The 16,585-nt window shown below is 39.0% G+C and overlaps 1 protein-coding gene across 15 annotated transcripts in view; it reads right to left on the reverse strand.

Annotated features, from left to right (window-relative positions):
* MANBA (mannosidase beta) overlaps positions 1–16,585 on the reverse strand; it is a 51,150-nt gene that overhangs the window by 25,744 nt on the left and 8,821 nt on the right. For 11 of the 15 annotated variants that reach the window (XR_004307055.2, XR_014945955.1, XR_014945956.1 and 8 more), the window contains exons 2-7: positions 12,345–12,439; positions 11,748–11,853; positions 9,894–10,064; positions 6,221–6,344; positions 3,652–3,827; positions 621–731 (exon numbers count right to left, since the gene is read on the reverse strand). Coding sequence is in view for 9 of the 15 variants with exons in the window: in XM_085547153.1 (XP_085403279.1) it covers positions 621–731; positions 3,652–3,827; positions 6,221–6,344; positions 9,894–10,064; positions 11,748–11,853; positions 12,345–12,439 (783 nt within the window). In the remaining 6 variants the exon portion in view is untranslated. Of the gene's footprint in view, positions 1–620; positions 732–3,651; positions 3,828–6,220; positions 6,345–9,893; positions 10,065–11,747; positions 11,894–12,344; positions 12,440–15,914; positions 15,960–16,585 lie in introns of those variants that run through there. The other 4 variants (XM_085547155.1, XM_085547158.1, XM_085547160.1 and 1 more) reach the window with 4 other exon arrangements.

The following is a 16,585-nucleotide window of genomic DNA, read 5'->3' on the forward strand; positions in this document are numbered from 1 at the left end:
TTGCAGAAACCCTTAAGCAAATATCTTACATCTGAATATTACTTTTGTGGTCAGCTTTAAGATGTTACCTCTTCTAGAACCTGAAGCACTTCTATCACATTCTAACAAATGAAAGTATGTTAGCATTTTAAGAACACACTAATCCCACAATAAAGATAATAATAAGCAAGAAAAAATCCTGTAATAAATAAACCTTCCCCAACATTTTGTTTATAGAAATGTAAATAGACTTTTTAGCACACGATACAAAAACATCACAACTGATCAAATTTAAAAGGTAGAATAGGAAAATATCACAGAATCGTAGGGGTTGGAAGGGACCTCCAGAGGTCATCAAGTCCAACCCCCGTGCCAAAGCAGGTTAAATATCTTTTCCTTTCTGGTTTTTCCAACTAGCTGTGAGCCATCTTCCAGTCTTGAATAAAAGACATTTATGAAGGCTAAAGCTACCACAAAACAGGCAAACGTACATTGTAACATTAAAAGACTCTTGTTTCTCATCAGTGCTTTCATACACATACTATAATCCAGCAAAACACCTCAGAGTTTTTGATACATTATATGTAGAACAGACGTTCTAACAGTGTAATGTCAGTTATAAAGCAAACTGAAGGTCTCACCTTTGAAATTTTCTCAATCTGGTATCCTCCTTCCATGATGAAAGTCGTTGTCACATTGTATCCAATTTGTTTTCCGTGTCCATTTGGCCACCAAGCTTCTACTGTAGAGTTCTTGAACGTGCAAGAGAAAAAAACCAGAATATGAATATCAGCTATGAATAAAGACATAACATGCACCTGAGGGCTCAGCTGCCTTTATGAGACCAGATGAGTATATGTGCCTCAGCTGAGCCAAGGTAAGTGGGATTCCTCCAGCTGGAGCACAGAAGTAAAAAGTCTTCAAAGTGTGATCTCTTTCATTTGTGTCTCAGCTACTACTTCACTTTGAGTCCACAGCTGGCCATCAGCATGTATATGCATGCATGTTTGTGTCTAGACAGGGAGTTAGGCTGATAGAACATTCCTCCAAAATTCAGATCTCTAGTCTCAGGAGCAGACACTGCTCATTAGCCTCTGTCATACCCCTCATCAGACTGACACCTAATAGTTTACCTATCATACACATAATCAGATTTACAGAGGTGACGTTTTTCAGTTGTGACCTTGATAGCGCGTGGGCAGGCTGTTTCAAGTGAGGGGTTTCATTCACTCATTTCACTGCTTTCTGCTTTTTTTTCTGTGCTTCCTAATAATTTCAATAGTACTCCAAGATTTTCACGAACAGAAAAGAACTGCCTTTAAGATTTAATTTTCTCATTTTTCTAGCCACAGAGAGTAATATTTACATAAATATTTTCCTACACTTACATGCCTTTTCATTTCAGTAGCCTACTTCTGCTGCTCAGTCCTATTGCCAATATTTGCCAGCAAATGTTTCCACAACACGAAAATTGTGGCAAGAAAGCAATAACGCAAGCAATCAAACAATGCAGGGATCAGCACTGAACAGAGCCATGAAAGGAGTGCCTCAATCTTTCCATACAAAAGGAGACCAGAGAGCAGCCCAACAATATGTTTTGCTGTAGCAACACTTGGACGTAGTAATTAATGTATTTAGAAATATTTGAGCTTCCCTGGTCTGGAGTTATCATAACTGCGTGTGCTGAAGAACTAATCTCTGAACGGCATGGATACAGATGGCAGCACAAAATCATTGTGTGCCCCAACAGTAAGGGAGCATTTGCAGCTGGAGTGTTTCATTGGCCACTAATGATGTCATCCCCACATTCACCATTAGCTGATAAGCAAAATGCTGTCATGCTAGCAACACAGCACTTTGTGTGCTGATTTCTGGATAAGCATCTCAGCTTATATGTACCGCTCAAGCATCTACTGACTTTGCAACATAATCTGCAATAAACTCTCAACTAGAAATGAATTTCTGGTGAGCTCTCACTATTCAACATGCACCTCACAAGGCTGTTGTATAGAGCAAGTGCTCCTTTATGCTCGTCAATATGTTAGAACACACTGCAGGGTTTCTTGCAAAATCAGCTGCTATGAGTTCATACAGCAAAGCCCTCTGTGTACCAAGAATAATAACACACTGTTGCCTCTGCTCTGAAGGAAGTACTTCCTCACGAGCTCACAGTTACACCCCACTAACAGATTTCTTCTGAAGTTGGGGGTGGGGTGATTAAATAAATCATTTTTGAAGCTTCACATTGTTGTACCTGCTCAATGCAAACCCTGGAAAGGTTAAGGAGAGACTAATGACTGCTTAAAATTAATCTATGTACTTGAAATTAGTCACACAACTTGCCTTTCTGATGACAAAAGTAACAAAAAGCATATGTTTACTGTTTCTGCTTTCACGTCAAAATAAAGAAAAGCACGTTATCAGGCAAATTGCTGAACACGCATACTGAAGCACAAATGTCCTGCTCATCCTTAACATGCTTTTTCTCCACTGAAACAACTGACAAATAACTTAGGAACATGCACAAAACATATTCCAGCTGGGGAAACAAATGCAGTTACACAGCAAAAGAGAAAAATGTTGGTAAAGGCCAGTATAACACCCAAAGGTTATCACAGACATTAGGATGTTACTAACTGCCAGGGCCATCTGAAGCCCCATCCTGCTTGCCCACAAACTTGGCTGTGCCCTATGGCAGCAAAGCAGACAACAGCTCTCACTTGTCTCCAAGGGACAGCACAGTCAAAGGCAGGTGGTACTGTGCCTGTCAGGCTCCCAACCTGCCTGCTGCCCTGAGCCTGCCACAGTCAGCTTGACCAGGCCCCCCTGCTGTCCAAGCAGGAAGCCAAGATCAACTTCATACTTCTTTTTACCATGCCAGGCTCATTGCCTACTTCGAAACACCTATTTTTCAGCAGGAACAGGTAACACTGATTTTCTTCACCAGCGTTCAAGCCTAGACATCTCTTCTTATTTACATCCACTGACAAAACTTGGTGCAGTTTCTAAAAACCACAAGAACTCAAGAAAGGAAATAATGCTGGTGATCTAAGCCTGCCACTAGATTGTTTCCCAGCGCTCTCTGAAGGTGAACCCATTCTTTCATCTTCTGTCTCTGGGGTGTATAACAAACAGATGAGTTCTCTCCTCATTAGAGCTTACTTTAACCTCCAAAATTCCTCCTAGGCCTTGCCTACCCAGAGGACTAAAAGCCAATATAAGGAATTACTACACAAAACTTTCACCAACACTACTGTCAGTCAAGTTCTTCACATGGTTCTCTTGCTTTTATTTAAATGAAAGGCTATTTACTGAGAGGTTTGAGGAATTTTTCCTCCCTTTCCTTTGTGTTATATTCCAGTCCCAATGAACCAGATAAACAATGGCATGAAAGACAAGATACCTACAGCCAGAAGAGTGAAATATGGTATACACCATCTCTTTTGACATTGTGCTACACAGATTTGAAAAAAGAAAAGAAACAAAACCAACAACAACTTTTAGCTAGGGAAAGAACTTTTTCATATCCTGCAGGGGCTACAGAACTTGTCAAAGTCAGGAGCAAAGAAAGAAGAGGGAGAAACCGACATGGAAGCAGAAAGACCCATTGAAAACCAAGTGAAGCAGTACAGTTTGCATTGGGCTAGAGCTCCCATGCACACAGCTCCTTACCTTGCTGATGTTTACAAGCAGCACAATACTGCCTTCACCAGGTTGCAGCTTCACACTGTATGTCTGCTGTGTTTGCAGCTTGGGAATGTTCACAGTTGCAAGACCTGCAATTGGCTTGGTGTCGGCTACATTAAAGATGGACTCAATTTCAAGACTCCACTGCTGAGCTCTCCTCTCTTAGTAAAGGCAAAGAAGAAATGGGAATACAGGAATTGAGTTTATGTACCTATTAGTTAACATGATCTCTCATCAAAGAAACAATTTAAATAGCTTGGATTAAATTTAACAATTTCAGGCTGTGTTTGAACCAGACCTATGAGGTTAATCTTACTTAGTGCATTTGATATCAGATTAGATTTTCTGACTTTGAATAGAACTACGTAATGTGATTTATATTTCATAACGCATTTCATCCCAAAGCTATCCAGGGCTTTTTCAGAATTTTGTACAGAAGTCAGAGAATATTACACCAACCACTTTATCATTGGGAAAATGTTTATTTTTTCTACCAACTCCCACAGACATTATATTTTCTTTTAGTCAGCATTCATATGAGCATGGTACTCTTTGGGAAAGACTGTAATCACAAGGGAGTACAATCACTTTTGTCTGTGAAACAAAACCAGTATTAACAGAAAATGAGCCCAATTCATCCCAGAGTCACTAAACAAAACAAATGGAGTTATGCTGAGAACAAATTGGGCCCATTGTGTCTAGACTTGACAGGTTCTATCATTACACCCCTTCTGCTCTTAAAGTATGGTGGAGGAAATAAATCAATGACTTGCCCAAGACCTCTCCCCACTGCTACCTGAGGGAGCCATCTCCATTACAGAACAACTTATCAAACAAGGCAAGCCAGGGTCAAGGTTACTCAAGTCTAATGTTTGAATCTCTTGCTTATCTCAGCAATTATATTATCTATGTACAGCTACATCCTGGCTACTCCTATGTTCAAACATAACAGATGAATGTCTATAAAGCAGAAATCAAGGAAAACTAAAACTGAGACACATTTTGTATACATATGCTGCTCATCACCTACTTACTCTTTTCACATATGTATTCTATCTCTCCTTCCAGGAAAACAAGAGAGCTCCCTCCAAAACCAAACAATTACATTCAGCCTTTCTGTGACTTTCACTTCATTTTTTAGAACTATGAGCAGTAAATGGGTTTACATTGCACTCAGCATTACGCAGGGAAGATGAGTTTTCAGAAATGTTGAAGGATTTAAAAGATAAACCCAAACAATCAGAAGGGTCAGTAGCTATAGAGCATTTGCCCTTCCATCCAAGAGAATAAAGAAATTCCAGCCTACCCATTTACTGCCTGAAATTCGGAATCTAGGCACAGAAATAAAGAACAATGAATCTTAATCTTTTACAGACTCAGTGGTCAAAAGGCAAGGACACCAGATCTGTTGAGCAATGTAAGCACATAGCCAGTTTAAATTCAAGTTGTTCATTTATTCTTTATTTTTCAAATGTTATTATGTATGAATACTAACACGCTGTGGCTCTCGTTCCAAATTACTCCCTGTTGAATGAAAGAGGTTTGCTCTCCCTATGCTATTCAGAGATTAACACTGCCTACCAGAAGGTGGAGTTGTGGGAATGTGGGAGGGACCAGGAAAGATTTTTACTGTAACTAAGTTCTAGAGAGCACAGAGTCTGTGCTGGGGCTTTCCATGGAAATTCCAGTCACGTTAATTCTAAGATCTGCAGCTATTTCAGGAAGCTTTACAAGCATTCAGGGAGTGACGTCTTCCTCTTTTATTCCTACACAAAAACCCTGTTCCCAAGGGCTGAAATTCAACCCAGTGCAGAGGACTCATGAAATAGCATTTACTCCACTGAAGACCGGGCTCAACAGGCAGTGAAAACTTGCAGGTGGTCTACAATGGGCTACGTTACCTTTTACAGAAAGTTTTGACAGAAAATTAACTACTTTGTTCAGCTGCAACAATCTTCAAGACAAAGGAGCATGTCCAGGGAAGAAACTGGTTGGGCAAGTTAGATAGCAGGAATGCAGAAGGCTGTCCTCTCAAATTGCAGCCTTAACAAATTACCAAGGCATAACAACGCTGCTCTTCTGTCTCAAGCTTCACATTGTGTCCTGAAAATTCAGTGTTCCTGAAACTCTGCTTGCTTTGCATTTGCCTTCCCAAAACTGAACTAAATTCCCATAACAGCTTTGTCTTCGTTTAAAATGGAGGCGTGACAGAAGTGAGACTCATATACTGGGAGTCCCAGTAAAAATACATGCCAACAAAAAAGAACTTTTCTGAAACAGGTGAACAGGGGCTAACCTCAGTTAGTTACACTATATAGTATTTCTCAAGTCATTCTGTGATCTTCAAGCATAAAAAGACTCTGAATTCTAACATTTTAACCACTATTGTTTATACTAAGTACTGGTTCAAGACCTAAGAGTGTGTGCTGTGGTAAGCACTACGAAGTGACAAACCATAGAACCTTTTTCTAAATGGACAGTTACTTTAGTTTAACAATAAAATGGTTTGTATTCCAGAGGTGAAAAAATAATATAAGGTAGTAATGTGACTTACCAAAGAAAGGAGTTAAAGAAAAGTAAATCAAGTGATAATGGTTATAGGCCTCAATCCTCACATCTTTCCAGATTCCTTGAGTGGGAAAAGAAGGGCCCCAGTCCCAACTAAACGAACACTGCTCCTGGGATACAAAATGATTACATTATAATTGCCTATTTTTCACACAGAAACCAATGCAGAAACAGAAATAAAAGGTATTTGCTATCTAGAAATAAAATTCTATCATGAAGTGAAAGAATTTTTCCAATTTCCTTCAATTCAGAATAACCTACAGTATCTTTCCTCTGACTCCCTGAACAGAAGTCTGTTGCTACTACCCATATTATATAAAAATGCCACCTGGTATTAAATTTCCACATATATTAAAATTTAGTATTTGTAAAAGAGTAAATCACTTATCCAAACATCTATAAATAAAATAAAATGTTAAGATAGAAAAAAAGGAAGCCATGAAGTTACTCTCAGTTCTACTCTGAATTACCTTCGTTTGTAAGGTCAGTATTTAATTTCATAACTAAACTAAAAGACAAATTAAACAGAAAATGAATCACTACCAAGAGAATCTCAGGAAAAGAATGATTAAACATTATGAGCATATCTAAAATATTTTAACCTCTAACTTTTCATGCTAACACCATAGATTAGTACAAGGCAAGAGATGTGCATGTCTGATGTAATTGTGCAGTTCAGTTCTGTTCACTGTTTCCCCCCTTTTTATGGTTCTTTCATACAAAAACAAAGGGAACAAAAATATGGTTGAGGAATACCTTAGTTTTGATTCTAAGAGAATAACCATCTAAACTATAGAATGCTTGTCAGGCACAGAAGTGCTGCTTTCCATTTAGCTGTTTTCAAATGCAGTGAGATCTCTACTTATCAGACCCCTTAAAGACACCTATTCTGCTGTCCTCCAAGCTTCACACAACCCCAGCCCTCAAAGCAAATACAATAGATCTCCTGAAAGTCTTGTAGAGTGACCCATAGTTCTAAATTTAGAGACTAATAACTTACAGCCAAGGCATGCTAATTTTGGCAAACCACATTGCACAAGTCTGGCCTATCCCCTGCATCGCTGCAATCAGTCTGCCTGCCTATCAAGTTGCAAAACAGCCTTCCAGGAAGCAAGCACTGCACCAGTTTCAAGTGTGAAAACAGGGACAATGCATTCTTAGAAAACAAATCAGATTGAAAGCAATTTTCCCTTTATAAAAGATAAGCAAATGAATTGCTGATGAACGATCAGGTTTCACTAATAATAATGCAGAGGCTATCAGAAATAATGTCCTAAGAATAATATGCTCACATCATAAAGCACGTTTACTAGAGAAAGACTTGTGTTTCACCACAAACTGCTGTTAAGATTTAGGTACATTTACTGCACTTAATGCTGAACTTCGATCGTGCATTCAGCTCTTTATTACTACAAGATGATAAGCAACCAGTTTCATTTAGCTATGTTCTAGTGTGTTTACTTTTAAATGTGACATCATTACTGTTTTTATCACATACTTGGAACTAAAAATGTTTCTGGAAATGTCTGGAGCATCTTCCAGGTACAGTCAAGCATCTCCTCTGAGAAAACAAATGCAGGTACTTTCGTACAAATTTTGAAGTATAGTTCAGTAAAGTACAAAATCATTCCTGGCCATTTTTGTTCTATAAATAAGACTACAGCTGCTCAAGTGCCTTCTTCCTTTCAAGCTCCTCCCTGAATTGATTTCTAAGAAACACAGCACAGACAGCATGGATCAACTTTCTAAGTGAATCAACTTTCTAAAATGCAATCAAAATAAAAGCAGCAACAAGTAGTGATACAGACAACATCTTAATACTGATGTATGTTCCAAAGAAAACATGAAATTCACCTTTCTATTACTAAATGTAAAGCAAATTACACCCATGTTTAGATTAACAGGATTCCCTTGCTTTTTGAGAGGCTTCTAAGAGAGAACTGTTAAAAAAGTTTAAAATTCCTTAAAAAGGAAGGCATTTAAGAGGAGACAAATATGCAATAAATAAATAAAAGCAATTCCAAAGGGCTCCTCCAAAAGTAATGCCTCTTATGTTATGACATTTGCCCTTGATGTCAGGAGGGGATGTTGGTGGTATGGTAGTAGTGGTTGAACCTTTCCATTGATATTCTGTTACATTTTGTTGCTGTCTGACAGATGGCAGCTGAGGGGTAGTCTGACAACATGGCATTTGACATGGAGGTGCATATGAAGCAAAAATATGCAACTGAATTCCTCCACGACAAAAAAAAATGGTACCCACTGACATTCACGAGGAGATGCCAAGGAAGCTGGGGGTGTTTAGTCTGGGGAAAAGGAGGCTGAGGCCCTCTTCCAGTACCTGAAAGGTGCTTACAGTGAGAGTGGGGCAAGTCTCTTCTCACTGGTGACAAGTGACAGGATGAGGGGAAATGGCCTCAAGTTGTGGCAGGGCAAGTTTAGGTTGGATATTAGGAAACACTTCTTTACAGAAAGGGTAGTTAAACACTGGAATAGGCTCCCCAGGGAGGTGGTTGAATCGCAATCCCTGGATGTGTTTAAGGGCCATTTGGATGTAGTGCTCAGGGATATGACTTAACAGAGGGTTTTTAGAGTTAGGGTACTATGGTTAGGCTACAGTTGGACTTGATGATCTTTAAGGTCTTTTCCAACCTGGGTAATTCTATGATTCTATGATTCACTGATATTTACTGAACATTTATGGAGACCAACCAGTGGATGTGAGCATAGTGAGGCAGTGGATAATGCCTTTCAGTAAAGTGAAGTGAAAGACAAGCTACGGTCTAGATGGTCATGCAGATTCTTATGGGCATGGCATGCAGGCTTTTGATCATCGCTGGCAAAAATGCATAGCTTATGGTGGTTGAAAAAGAGTATTTGTAGCTGAGAGTTTGCTCTATTGAATAGCTATTTTTGCGCTCTTTGTATTTGTTGTAGTTTCCACTGAAATAAATAGGTGGCATTATTTTTGGAGTGACCTATTTAAGTTCACCTAGCCACCATCTCTCCCTGGCTTCTGCAAAGCTGTCACAAATAAATGAGATGCTACACAAATTATAGTTTACTCAGGGAATAGCAATGAAGTCAGAGTTTCTGAGTTTCATTCTTTGTATATTATTGTTAGTTTCACTGAATACCTACCTAAAAGTCACACGGTAATAAGATGCAGACAGGTCCTCTGTTAGATAATACTTATCAGGACAGAGCTGCCCAGTGTAAATAGTACAGAACATGAGCAAACAGCAAACACTCATAAAGCTGCTTGGCTGCAATTTTTACAGCCTTGGCCATATAAACTGCTGTTTGTAACAGGGAATAGTGTCAGTATACCTTGCTAAACCCACCCAGTGGATCGAAATGTAACGATTGTACATTTTTCAGTGCTACTCACTCTCTCAGCAGCCAGCTTCCTTTCTGACTCCTTGATTAAAAAAAAGCCTTTTAAAAATTGTTACCAAATAGGTGTTGTTAGCCTGGCCTTCATACATCTCCTGTATTACCTACATGCTTGGTTACAGGTTTCTTGGGGATGCAGCAGAAAGGAATCACAATGAGAAATACATCCTACTAATAAAATGACATTGAAAGATTGTAAAAACAGCACATAGCTCATTCCTCTCCTTATGCCTGAAGCCAAAGACAGACAGTTCTTTACCTACCTTTCTGATGAAATTAGCATGGCACTCGCCTTTCTGCACAGGTGGAGGGCACGCTGGGGGGACGCTGTATGCTTTGTGACATCTGCTCTGCTCTGCAGCGTATGAAATGGCTGACATGAAATGGACTTGAATAAAATTGACCTCCTTGATCATGCTGGTAATATCAAAGCTCTAGGTTAAGAGAACAAAGCAAAATCATTATAGTGCTGACATTATTTATGAGACTCATAATCACTGTCACAATGTGGTTTTAATACTATACATTTATTATTCAAAACCATTTGAACTACAGCTTCAACAGGCTTTAGTTTTGATGAAAAGAAAGGTTATTCTTTATTGAAAAAACAAAATGTATAGTAGAATTCTAGATATATCTTTCTGGACAAGCCACTTTGCCCATGCTGAGTCCTCACTACAGGCTGCAGCAGTATGGTTGCATACTGAACTGCTTGAAGAATCTTTCCCCTCCTGCCTCACTCAGAACTCATCTACATTTTTTCAGAAAGGCACTTCGTTCCAAATCAGAAAGCTGCTCTATACAGGATTCCCTTCTCACACTGTGCTGCCAGATACTTTATCACAAACCAGAGAGATGATTTTTGCATGAATGCTGCAAACATCTATTACATACCGCCTTCCCTCCCATCCATAAAACTTACAGACACTCATCCCACGTTAGCACCTCACAATGAATCTGGGAGCTGGATAGAAGGGCAAACATTCAGTTTCATACTTGTTCTGTGCACTCAAGACAATATGCTTCTAACAACTAACCCTCATTTCTTCTAAATATTGTTTGTGTCAAACCAAATCCTAGTTGTTTCTTCCTTCACTTGTGAACAGCCCAGCTAGCATTGCTCACTTCACTTACATAGCATACAGCACTATACCCACACAGAGCCTTCACAGAGACCTTCCTGCAGACACAGTTATCATGTGCAACAAGGTGAACAAAGCAGAAATCTGGGTCACAGCCATCCTAGACTCAATCTGATACAGTTAATTCTGGCTATTACACTGAAGGCCTTTTCATGAACTGTAACAATCTGATACAGAATGAAGTTGCAGAAATAAGAGCAAACTAATATCATATCCCAATTCTACAGAGCCTGTTACTGGTAGTTCTTTAAATACTCTCCAAATATTACACGATTTCTTCAGAATCCTATGAAAACTCTCATTTCACAGATGGCAACACCAAGTCACAGAAAAGCTGAGTGATTTGTCCCAGGTCACACAGACTCAGGTGGCAGAATCTAGCTCTCATGTCTCAGTTCAGTACCCGCAATAAAACCTGCCAGAATGGTAAATGCAGACATATGAAGACACCAGATTTCCATTTTAAGTAAATGACTCCACTAACAATTATTTATCTATCTATCTATTTTTTTATTTAATTAATTCCTTCAAGAGAAAGACTCTATATAATGGAAAGTAATGGAAACACAAGTTTCGTACCACGTGTATTTTTATTTCAGTATTCAAACGTGATCCATTCTAATAGCAATTAGTAAGCAGATTTACAGCTAATAAAACAGATTTAAGCTTAATTTTCTCAGAGCTGTAACAGAATCCAAGAAACAAGATTTGCATTATTAGCTACACTGATCCTCTTGTGTGGCTCCACTTGTTTTGAACAAGACATAGTTGCCTCTAGATCTGATCATGCTGCTACTGCAAAGGCAAGCACGCTTCTCTTTCCAAGTTATCTGATTATATGTGTTGCCCTCAGGTCAACACTATATGGCTCCAAGCACCTATTTTCATGCATACTTAAAAGCATTGAAGGTGTTTCAGCGCACAACGACCATAAATGAAAAATGAGGCCCTTTCAGAACTAAACACATTACTTACGTATCTGTTGAACATGTTGTTTGTTCTCCCAAGAGTGACATTGTTGAGCAGGATGTGGGCTACTGTATCTACTCCCTCAAAAACCAAATTCACTTTCTGCCATTTTCTACAGAAGTCAACATACACATAGAACACTGTTAGAATGCCTACAGTTAACAACAGTCAGAAAAAAAGATAATGTAAAAATGTAAGTTATTATTAGCAACAGCTTTACCGACAACATCCAAAAATGTTTGACTTAGTGTGGCTACATTATATCTGTAAATAATCAAACAAAGATGACAGCTGAAGTGGCTTGGAAGTCTGCAACCCTGCAAGTTCACATAGACATGAAATACCAGATGGGCCAGCTTCCAATTAGCGTAAGAATTATTCTTCCACAATTGGCAGCTCATAAGTAATTTTTAACAATGAAGATAAAAATGGAAAAAAACAATCCCTGCAGCGTCCTTTTGCAACAGCCTTGTAGCTGTACATATTTCATAATTTGTTTCATTAGATACAAAAGTATTAAGCAGATTTTGAGCAGATGGATTAACCAGCAATTCTGCAGGAAAGATGTCACAAAACTATTTTAGGCACATCCTTATTGCATACCTGACATCAAAAGGAGTTTTGAATGTCCTGCTGTAAGTCCAGTTATCCAGTGAGATCCACCTGTACATCACATCATTAAATCTATTGTATGGATCCTAGAAACAGATCAACAAAAAGAAAAGTACAAGATTTATTTAGTGAAAGCTTTACTACATGAAATGCATCATACCATCTATTAGAAGAGTACCTCTTAGGCAGTCTGCAAATGCAAAATCCACCTATTTTACCAAGTCAGCTTGTGACTTAATGAGAGGAAAAGACACGTAGTTATCCCTATGATAACATAAAAAAAAAAATAAGACTAATAGGATTTTAAGGTAGTAAGGAAACAGCACCTTAGGCATCTAGAGACAGCTGTGAACAAATCTCTACAGTTTAAAATAATAGTGAATACTATTGCTGTTTTGTGTCAACGACCAGTCTGAAGTCTAAATTAAATTGTTCTGTTAGAAAGGAGGGAGAAAAGGAATAAATAAATAAATAGGGGGAAAAAAAGAAAAAAAAGAAAAAGAAAAAGAAAAAAAACACACATACAGGAAAAACAGAGTTGGGTTTGATGTATAAAATTCAATTGCTACTTTTTCTTTTTAGAATAATGCTGCATATATACCATAGGTGTACTTTACCCTTCAGTCACACTCAGTAGGAATAAAGGCACAGCTGGTGTAAGCTATGTGCTTGCCCTCTTTGGCTTCATGCTGCGTTATTACCTTGTGGTGGGTCACAGCGTTCCTCACCTAAGCTGAAGGAATCAATTACACAGAGCTGACAACCCACACCTCGCACCTCATACAGAGCAGCAGAAAGGCAATGTGTTACATCCACGTCAGGCTGCTCTCAGCACAGGTATCTACGTCACTGACAGCTCAGCTCAATCCTCTTCTGCAGCCACACAACCCAACTGCTTTTCCAAAACAGCCACCAACCTCCTCTGGATTCCATGATTGAAACCCAGCTATGAAAAGAGAACCTTCTGCATTTTAATCCTTCTGATAAATGTTGCTGTATATCCCACATACATTTTGTATTTTATAGGGTCGTGCTCTGTAATTCAGACACAAACCTATTTAAATAATGGAGAAAACTTAGGCATGTATGTGACTCTCCTCAGCAGCATAATCTCTTCTCCAGTCCCACAGCAATACAAACATCACTCCTTGAGCCCATACAGAGGAAAAGTGGTAGCTTTGCCTCCCTGCTGTGTCCCATCAACCAAATTTCTTACCACAAAGGGAAAAGGAGTCACAAAGGGAAGGTATTGTCACCTCAATAAAACTTCGACCTTTGTTCAGATAATACCTTGTATTCTCCAAAACCTACGTCATGATGAGCTTAGCAGAGTAAATAAGAATTTTAAGATATCCATACCATCATTTTGATATGTAAAATGTTTAGCAAATACATCTCGGGCTTTAATATTGGCTGCATGTTACAATGCAAAGTTCAGACTAATAAAAGAAACTCTGGTAAGGTTACTACATTCAGAGAACTAAAGGCAAGCTGCAAATGTAACAGACTATAAAAATAAATGTGCTGTCCTTAAAAAAACTGATTTTTAACATTTGTCTTGCTTTAACATTATATATACTTTATCTTGCGCTAAGTTTTGGAAAATGCAGGAGTTAAATTTCAATCACTGCCATTTGTATATGTGAAATATTTAACAAAAGACCCGAAGGACCTGACATCTGGAGAACAAAACTGTCTAACAGCTGAGAGAAACGTAGGGATGTTTCAATGGTGGCAGAAAAGACATCATCAGGTGGGCTCCTAGAGGAGTGTACAAACAGAGCTGATTGTTCAAATCCACTCCGAGTTCTACAGGTTCTTTTCTGGAAGGAGATTCTGTATCAGTCTGAAGTCTTCAGACTTCATGTGTTGACTGCCAAAATGAATGTCATACAAGTTTACCTAAAACTTACTGATACTGCTGCTTCAAATCTAGAAAAACAGCCAACATATCACACAGAAAAGCCACTTAATGCTAATACTAGCATTAGTCATTTTATAGTAAAACAAATGTTGCTTGTAGATTCAGCCATGTGGTGGTGTTCAAGTAGTGTTTTCCAGGCAATTCTAAAGCTTCAGAGAAAATGCATGACCACAACAAAGCCCTGTAAGAAAGTAAAATGAATTCTCCATTGACTCATGAGATTACTGACAGTTTTATTACTAAATGCAACAGGTTTCAAGTGCTGCAAGATGTATCTACAGAAGTCAGACTGTTGGGATTTATGTGAAATCCAACATTCAGTCAGCTCACAACAAAATTAAAGGTTTCTTTAAAAAAATGATTTAAAAAAACAACACAAATGTAAGACTTACTGGAAGAACCTGAAGGATGCTACAAAACAGACAGCACACGAATGTAACGTACGTCACATTCATTCATTAGCTCGACATGTTTTTGGAAGCACGCCATAATGGGGTGGAGTCAACTACAGCTATTTCTAGCACCATTGTAACGTGACAGCCTTTCATTTTCCTGCTCCCTGCAATTTTGGGGAAAAATCTGACCTACCCAAGCTCCCTGCCTGTTGCTCTCTGCTCCAAGTTTCAGTGCTGTAAGCAAGAAGCAAATGGCCTGCCAGGATGAAGCCCTGCTAAAAGGAGGCTGAGGGGAGACCTTATTGCTCTCTTCCAGTATCTGAAAGGTGCTTACAGTGAGAGCGGGGCAGGTCTCTTCTCACTGCTGACAGGTGACAAGATGAGGGGAAATGGACTCAAGTTGCGGCAAGGTAAGTTTAGGTTGGACGTTAGGAAACACTTCTTTACAGAAAGGGTAGTTAAGCACTGGAACAGGCTCCCCAGGGAGGTGGTTGAGTCATGGTCCCTGGATGTGTTTAGGAGCAGTTTGGATGTGGTGCTCAGAGATATGATTTAGCAGAGGGTTGTTAGAGTTAGGGTACTATGGTTAGGCTGTGGTTGGACTTGATGATCTTCGAGGTCTTTTCCAACCTGAGTGGTTCTATGATTCTGTGATTCTAAAGAGCATTAAACGGAAGCCTTCTCCAGTTTAGGTAGTGGGACATTAAAGGGATCAGCGGTACAAAACTGCCAAGCGTTTTGTGTCAGCTCCACCCTGCAATGATTTTAAGAGGATAGTTGAAAGCTACACTCATAGGAACTAAGCACCTCTCTTGTTTAGCAGGAGGTGGATAAGACATGAACACACGTTAAGTGAGGCTCAGAGCCCAAGCAAGCAGTGTCAGGCATGTAGTGGCCCCACAGACTCCAGGCTGCAGGGCCCTGTGCAGCCAGGGATTGAGGGGAGCACGGCAAAACACCTGAAAGCCATATCCATCAGCTGCATCCAGGCAGATCAGCTTGTAAGAAAGGGAAATGTAATAAAGAGAACAAAGCCCAGATTCTTCTCCTTTTGCCTGCTTTTGTTATCTAATTTGAAACCAACTTGCATGCTCCTCTGCTGACATTTTAGAATGTACGTCATTGAGAAAATCCAGCCGAAGTCACAGATTATCAAAATGAAACCTTCAAGAAATGCTTCACTATTTACTGTTTAATGTGTTGCTGTTGCCAACTTCAAAGTGAAACTGTTACAACGTTTACCTCTATCTGTGCACTCTTCCACATCTCAAGCTATAGAGATTGCGGCAAGCCCAGATCCACTTCTATACACTTTGAAGTGAAGAATGAAGAGATGAACGGATCAGATTCCTGGAATGTGGGTTTTGGAAACTCATTCAAAAGTGATCCATTTTCAATGCTTGCTCCACAAAAGCAGTTAACTAAATGTCATCTTGTGGTCATGGTGTTTTAGAGCTGAACACTGAGCCAAATATTGTGGCAGAGTACATCTGGAAGACTAATATTAGGATAATTAAAAAGATGCTAATACTCATTGCTTTATATTCACTGAATGCTCTGCTGTATTTAAAAGGCTGCTATAACTTTTATCTACTCCAACTTTATAACTGTCCAAAAGAAAACAGCTATTGAAACTTGACTGTCCTTTAATACTCACCCTAAGCTCCACCAAGGCTTTTGGATGCTTTCACATATGTTCACAAAGTCAACAGAACACAGATGTTTCAACAGAAAATGATCTATTTATATTAATGAACTACTTCATTAATGGTCGCCATTTAATTTGCAATGACTTTATTCAAGAGACTGTTACCCTTGTTTGTGTGCCTTTGTCCCATCCATGTTTTTTAAATGTTACACATAAACTGTAATAGTGCCTACTGATTTGTAATGAAATCTAATTATAAACCTAA

The sequence above is a fragment of the Coturnix japonica genome, chromosome 4 (assembly GCF_054131305.1).
Source record: "Coturnix japonica strain WE chromosome 4, WE-NBRP24, whole genome shotgun sequence".
Classification (NCBI taxonomy): domain Eukaryota; kingdom Metazoa; phylum Chordata; class Aves; order Galliformes; family Phasianidae; genus Coturnix; species Coturnix japonica.